Genomic DNA, 7,461 nt, shown 5'->3' on the forward strand with positions numbered 1-7,461 from the left:
AAGAAAGCCAGCATCAAACTCGTGACAAAAAATTTCAAACAGGCGAAAAACAATATTTTCAAATATTTATTTTTGGATTTCGAGAAAGCACACCGGGCAGAGTGAACCACTGATCGTCCAACGAAAGCATTCCTCGCGGATCGCTGGCGTGTCGCATCACTCGGGCCCTGCATAATAAATCACCCCGGCCCCACCTGTAATTGGCTTTGCGGGTACCACACCATGTGCTCGAGCATGCATAGCATTAGCAGACCAAACGTAGCTGTCACAAATTGTATTTTAGTAGTACGTGTTGTAGATGGAAAGCTTTCAATCTGGTGCTAGTATTTTAGTGGTGCATGCGCCATGCACAAGGGGTCAAAATCTTTGCTAATTTAAAAGGGTTATTCCCTGCTAAAAAAGAGGGTGCCGTGGCGTTTAATACTTGCCCGAAAGTAAGCGGCGCACAAATCACGCCACGATAATAGGCAGGAGCGGTTGGTGGGCGTTGGGTCCGTGTCCACCGTTGCCTCGCCTATATAAGCTGTGGTCTCGCACCCCCCATTGAGCCTCTGTCCCGTACACGCCTGTTCTTCCTCCCCCTCCTCCATAGCGAGCCAAACAAGCTCTTCAACGACTTCTCCTCCTCCTCCTCCTCCCAAGTTATCTACTTCATAGCCAAAATCAATCTTCTTCACAATAGCTGCAGCAATATTTTCTCCCTTGTGCACAAGGGAGGAACCGGCCGTGTGGCCGACTTCTCTCTTGTCCACAAAGAGAGAAAATAGTCGCATATGGCATCCAAAGGTAGGAAGGATTATGTATTGCATCCTCAAGGTAAGGAGGGAATTTGTGGTATCCAACCGAGAGTTTGTTTGTTTCGTTTCCTACTGTTCGTGTTCATGCGATTGCCATTCATCTTGCGTCAAATCCGGTCTTTCTTTCAAGAGTTTCATATTTGGCCGCTACTACGTTCGTTGAAAAATTCTTGATGCTTTCTGACCAAATCAAGCAACGCAGGATGCATCGTTCAAGGCGGAAACAAAGATATTCGCCAAAAAAAAAGGATGAGATGAGGAAACAAAGCAATCTCTCCTAAGTCCATCAGCGATGGCCCGACCCAACCCGCCAGCCGCACCTCGCGGCCTCGGCCTCGGCCCACGACTGCCTCTCCCACCCGCGCAGGCCGCTTGCCAGCCCAGCTCGCCTCTCGGCCTCGGCCCAAGCCCGCCGCTCTCGCCCACGCCCGCCCGCCGTGTGACAAACCTGCCTATATAACCGGCCCTTCTCACCCCGCGCCCCTTCCCTTCCCCTCCCCTTCTTCCGCCGCCGACGCCGAGGCGCCTTCCTCGTCCCATCTCGTCGCCGACGACCGCTGCTTGCCTCCTCTCCGTCAGCCCCGAAGGTGAGTCACGCCCAGATCCCCGTCCTGCAGCGCATCGCCGTTCCTGTCGCATTTCGCTCCTCACGTGGTGCGGTCGTCCGGTGGTAGGATTTGATATTCTCGACACTGCGTTCCTGTAGATGCTGTTTTCGGGGTCGGATTTGATATTCACGCGTTCCAGTAGATGCTGTTTTCGAGGTCGGATTTGATATTTTCGAGGTTTGACCTTTTCGGATCTGGTCGCCGTGTGTAGTTAGGTTAGCTGTGCTTGTCTCGCTTTCGAACCGGTTCCTCACGTGGTGGAGCAAAGAGGACACTGTAGCTAAGAAAACGAAGCTCACTACTGTAACAGATTACTGTAGATTACGTTGTGGCCTTGTTTTTACTTTTTCATCGATTGTTTCAGGTTTGCAACAATGGTTCGCCCGGTGATGGCGAAGTTGCTGCGCCCAGATTTGCTGCAAGGCAGCGACTATGTAAAGGGATATGAGATCGATGGTATTTTGGTGGTTGTTGATAGTCTTATAGCATTTGATTTGTCCTCCTAATGCAGTTTAACATAAGTATTTGTTCATTTGGCAGGCCTTCGTACCCCATATGTGATTTGGAGGGAGAACTACCTCGATTCAATTAACCGCACCCTGGTAAAACTCAACTACCAGCTGCCAGCGGGTGTGCAAGTGGACCTAAACATGAATCGATCTTGGTAAAATCTACTGACATTACTTGTTATTATTTCTGTGTATATGGTGATATGAATTCATATGAAGTCAATATTCTTTAGTTTTCCGGTTGTGGGCTGGATGTCTGTTGAGGATCTCTTGGAAATCGTTAGTGTTGAGCTTCGTGACAGAGGTGTCATTCCTGTAGCAGTCTATGCTGAAGGAAAGATCATTCCAGCAGGTATGTAGTATTGTTGAATTTCTCTCCATTTCTTCTTGTTGTCTTGTTTTTAACCTATTGAGAGAAATTTGTTTCTGGTGTGTTAAGATTGTCGCTTCTCCTACATCAACAAGCAGTATATGGGGCAAAACGGTTTCATCACTCTTGACTGCGTTACTGGTATGCTTTTGTCCTGAAGCTGTCATTTGAATGCTATTTTCATGATTTCAAGTTTTTCTTTACTGACCTGCTTCTTTTATATATGACAGAGAGGGTCGAGGAGGAAGGTGAGGATGAAGCTGTTGACGATCTCTTCTGAAACTTCGACAGCTCTGGTAACTTTATTTTAACATTGGGAATTATGCCTAATTATGCTGTTAACTTTAGGTCCATTGTTTATGATTTGACTTTGCGATGCAAGTTTGTGCCTACAGGAAATTTGACTTGGCATCTTGATATTATGATATTTATGTTTTTTAATCTGGTATGACAAAGCTTAAGCATAACATACACTTGAAATAGAATAATTTCTCTGGTGATATTTTTCAAAGTGGGATACTGTAACATAGATAATTATACAATGCATCTCTACCCTTTAAGTATGTCGTAGTCACTTGTTATGATATTTATGTTTTTTAATCTGGCATGACAAAGCTTAAGCATAACATACACTTGAAATAGAATAATTTCTTTGGTGATATTTTTCAAAGTGGGATACTGTAACATAGATAATTATACAATGCATCTCTACCCTTTAAGTATGTCGTAGTCACTTGTACAGTTATTAATTTGTAGTAGCATTCATGCACACATTGAATTCTTCTGCTGGGACTTCAGATTTACAACATTTTCTACTTAGCTTTTAGAAAATTTGCTGATGGATTGAATACATATTGGAATTGGAAAGCCTATGTTTTATAATGGTAAAGCCTATTTGTTATGATTGTGAATGCTCATTTATCCTCAAGTCCACTATCTCTATATAGATGCAATTTGTTATACTACCTTCTGCTCTAACTCATGCTTATTATCTTTTCAGGACTTGGATTGAGGCAAAAAGGAAGTCGAGTCTGATGCAGTACCTCTTACTATAATATTAGCTATAAATATTTGAGCCCGCTCAAACTCTGTATTTTGATAAGGTTCTTTGGCACCTTGGATAGATTACCCTGTGGGCGTTATGTTTTGTATTGGTTACCTTATTACTCGGATTATGCAATGTTTTGGAACGGAGTGAATTATCTGGATGATATGGCCAATTTATAGCCCTGCTTTGTGTCCTTTTTGTTGTGCCTGCCTTTTTGTTTCAACCCTTCTGCCATTCTTCTTATGCCTTGCATTTTTTTCAGTTTTTTTTGTTGGATCAGTTATGTTGCAAGTTCAGATTAGGCCACTGCTGTGTTGTGTATAATGTTTAGCCCACTGCTGTGTTGTTTTGTTGAATCAGTTATGTTGCATTCTTCTGCCATTCTTCTTATGCCTTGAATTTTTTTCAGTTTTTTTGTTGGATCAGTTATGTTGCAAGTTCAGATTAGGCCACTGCTGTGTTGTGTATAATATTTAGCCCACTGCTGTGTTGTTTTGTTGAATCAGTTATGTTGCATTCTTCTGCCATTCTTCTTATGCCTTGAATTTTTTTCAGTTTTTTTGTTGGATCAGTTATGTTGCAAGTTCAGATTAGGCCACTGCTGTGTTGTGTATAATATTTAGCCCACTGCTTTGTTGCATAGATGTTCCAAGGAGGGTGGATTGAGCAAAGTCAGTTGCTTAAGCTGCAGATTAGCCATTTATTTTACTGTCTATATCTGTAGATTAGCCCAGTGTTTAATATATATAGAGGTAAAGCAGAAAGCCCTCTGGCTTAAATTTATGGGATGATCACTCAGTTTTAATATGATCTTTTTGGATGTTCTGGAACATCGACAAAAAATGCTTCTGATGTATGTTAGATCTTTGCTTACTGATTCACATTTGATTTGACTGAAGAAATGTTTGATGTATGGATTCACATTTTGTTTGACTGAAGGTGAGTTAATGTTTCTCTATGTATTTGTGTGGATCTTCCCCTTTGTCAAATGATGTGAAATGCTGCCGCTGCGAAATCTTGTTGTTTTTTGTCGACCTACAGGGTAGCACCGATGGTTATGACGAAGAGATTATGAGAAAATTGCACTAGTCTTATTGCTGCATTCCACCAGTTCATTCCGCAAAACCAAGTAAAGACCAAGAGGTCCAATGTGACACAAGATGACATTTTAACAGGGCAAAGGCTGATGCTACATGTTGCCCACTAGTGGGATCTAGCAGGCTGTGGAACAAGCACGCACACATTCCCACTTGACTATTGCAACTCCCGCACACATTCCCACTTGACTATTGCAACTCCCGTACTATCTGTACAAATAGTACAGATATTAACCAAATCCAAACCCTTCATTTGCCTCATGAATAGCCAATCTCTCCTGCAGCTGGTCTGTGGAGCAGAAGCAGAATAGCAAATCAGTATATACCTAAATGAAACAATCATGGACTAGTGAAAGAATTGCAAATCAGTATTATACCTAAATGAAACAATCATGGACTAGTGTTGATTGGCTACCAAGTATGAGCTGAGGGCAGATGGTTGGTGCTGCCTTGTGTATCTGGAACCTTTGTGGCCCAGCAGCGCCCTGAAACCCTCCAGAGGTACCTGCAGTTCAGTTCAAAGCATAAAACACCACATATAACATACACTAAGAGCATCAACTGACAGAAGATGGATGCTGCAGCAAAGATACATAAATTGAATTCTATATAAAAATGTTTCAAGAAATCAGTCTCGAAGGAAGGGATCGGGAGTTAACAGGTGAAATAGCCACCTAAAACAATTTTCGTAAACGGTAATAGCTTCAAAATTTAAAAGGTTGTGCTTTCACCAAATACCTTTGCAGTGCCAGTAACCAAGTGGAGAAATCGAGCTTTGTCCTGCTGAAACCTTGGACAAACTCCCAGAAGCATTGAATAACTGGAGAAGCATTGCTGTAGCCAGAATACTCGGTATTCGCCTTTAGGTCGTCCACTGAATGCGGATGTACAAAATAAGTAGAGCAGATGCAAGATCTAGACGAATCATTATATAACTGAATTAACTCTTTCAACTCACAGTCAATATCTAAATAAGTAGAGCAGATGCAAGATCTAAACGGATCACTATAGAACTGAATTAACTCTTTCAACTCCACAGTCAATATCTGGGAGTCCACTGATTTCTTGACGGTGCTACGGCGGGCTTACGCCTGCCTGAACCATTTCATTAATAGATAAAAGAGTACATTTACAAGGCAGAGAAAGGGAAGGGGGGTTGAGAGTACAAATCAATTAAGCTACAATCTCATAGATAAGTGGAACAACATGGTACTCCAATCTCAAAGAAGGTGCAGAACTTGCTCATTGGAACATCTATTGGACCAAAGCATGAGGTCGTCGGCAACCGAGCGGGCTACGAGGTTGATCGGTTGAAGTTCATTCCGAAAAGCTTTGGCATTTCTTCTTTTCCAAATATTCCATAGAATAGCAATGATAACCGTGGAGCGAGGTTTGTTGGTTAGGCCCTGTCCCCAGAGCTGGTGTAGGTCCGTCGGTAGCGTGGCAGTAATTGAATTTAGCTCTTCCCAAAATGGACGCAGGTGGTGGCATTGCAGGAGGAGGTGAGTGATTGATTCTGTATCCGGGCAGAAGGGAGTCCACTGATTAGCAGTTCAAACTCTTTGGCGTTAAAAATGGATATTAGCTCGCGAGGAATGAGCTCATTAAGGGGGTGTTCGGGAATCCTCTGCTCCTCCGCCAGGGAGCGGAGCGGGCGGAGCACCACTTTCGCCGCTCGCTAAAATTGAACTGCATGCCGCTCCGCTCCGCGGCGGAGTTACAGAGCGGAGTGATTCCGAACGGCCCCTAAATCCTTCCATGAAAGCATTAATCTGAGGCCTAATTGCAGTGGTTAAACGATGCTCTGCTACCCTATCCACATATTCATGCTTGTTCTCCTCAGTGACCCTAATGTTACGCCCTCCAGGAATCAACTCACAATCAGTTACCTGCATAGAGTTGGTACTTACAGTCACCCACATTAACCACAGGGAGAGGAGTGAGACAGAGAGAAAGAGGGGGAGAGGGTGTACCTCAGCTTTCTCATACAATATCAGCTTCTCTTCATCTGCATCCATGCTAAATGTGAGGTCCAGGACATCATTTATGTCATTCTGCACAAAAGAAAAGGATAATACTTCACATCTGGACTGTCAACGGTCGACATAAACATAAACGTACACACAAAAATACATACCTCAAGCATCCACTTCACTTAAGGTCTCTGTAGTAAGCAGGATCAATGGCTTCAATATCATGGTAAGTAACCTTGGCACCAAGTATGTGCTTGTAGAAAGATCTAGTGAAATGGACATCCAAAAGTTGGGCATCAAAGAGAGCTTTTCGAACCTGTGGAGAGAAAATTGTTGGTAGTAGCGGTGGTAGCTGGTAGTTATAATAATATCAATAATCCTTAACCACAACGCATCCAATGTTGTGTTAATATCAGAAATCTGGGACAGTGCATCTGAATGGTCCTTCTCTGCAAGAAGCTCTGGATCTTTTCTCTCTTGCAGAGATGTGACAAGAGAACTCACGGCCTGCACAACTCTTAGAACTGCCATGCCGTTGGCTGATGATGTGCTCATAATTGCCTTTTCAGAATCTTCATACAAGTGAAGCTCATTCATGGCACAAACAGTCAAATTTTGCATCGAACGTGAAAGCCCATTTATGAAATGGCAACAGATGAAAGGAGCCAAAACTACAATCTTTTTCAGAACTTCTGCTACAAGGAGATATGCATTGTCTAGATATGCATTGTCTGATAACCTGGAAACAAATAAGGACCAGCCTCACTTATGTTAGTTGGTCATAAGAATATTAGGCAAGGATAACTGATACAAGAACATCTAACAAAAAAAAACTATCTAAAAAAAATTAAAACTGAGCAAAACAATAGTGTGCATGATTATGGCAATGCCGCAGCAGGCCAATAGGGAAAATGAATTGTATAAATTACTGAAGAAGTTCACCGAAGTTAGAAGTTCATACCCGTCATGCGCAAGCAATGAACACAGCAACCGAAGCTCGGCTTGCGGAAGACTATGCAAAACAGCATGCAAGTCACTTATATTATCTGCAGATGATTT

At 42.8% G+C, this 7,461-nt stretch overlaps 1 protein-coding gene and 1 pseudogene across 1 annotated transcript; one reads left to right on the plus strand and one right to left on the minus strand.

Moving 5' to 3' along the window:
* Positions 1–545: 545 nt before the first annotated feature.
* On the minus strand, positions 546–7,214 carry LOC120966009 (E3 ubiquitin-protein ligase UPL2-like; annotated as a pseudogene).
* On the plus strand, positions 1,776–3,510 carry LOC109758218 (uncharacterized). The gene is made up of 6 exons (XM_040393151.3): positions 1,776–1,861; positions 1,946–2,069; positions 2,148–2,266; positions 2,354–2,425; positions 2,515–2,580; positions 3,285–3,510. Exons 1-5 carry the CDS (start codon positions 1,780–1,782, stop codon positions 2,562–2,564), a joined length of 447 nt encoding a protein of 148 aa, XP_040249085.1. The 5' UTR covers positions 1,776–1,779; the 3' UTR covers positions 2,565–2,580; positions 3,285–3,510.
* Positions 7,215–7,461: the final 247 nt, after the last annotated feature.

Source organism: Aegilops tauschii, chromosome 6 (assembly GCF_002575655.3).
Source record: "Aegilops tauschii subsp. strangulata cultivar AL8/78 chromosome 6, Aet v6.0, whole genome shotgun sequence".
Classification (NCBI taxonomy): Eukaryota; Viridiplantae; Streptophyta; class Magnoliopsida; order Poales; family Poaceae; genus Aegilops; species Aegilops tauschii.

Coding starts and splice junctions, on each gene's coding strand:
- LOC109758218 (XM_040393151.3), top strand. CDS start 1,780: ATGGTTCGCCCGGTGATGGCGAAGTTGCTGCGCCCAGATTTGCTGCAA. Junction 1,862..1,945: donor AAAGGGATATGAGATCGATG/GTATTTTGGTGG, acceptor TTCATTTGGCAG/GCCTTCGTACCCCATATGTG. Junction 2,070..2,147: donor CTAAACATGAATCGATCTTG/GTAAAATCTACT, acceptor AATATTCTTTAG/TTTTCCGGTTGTGGGCTGGA.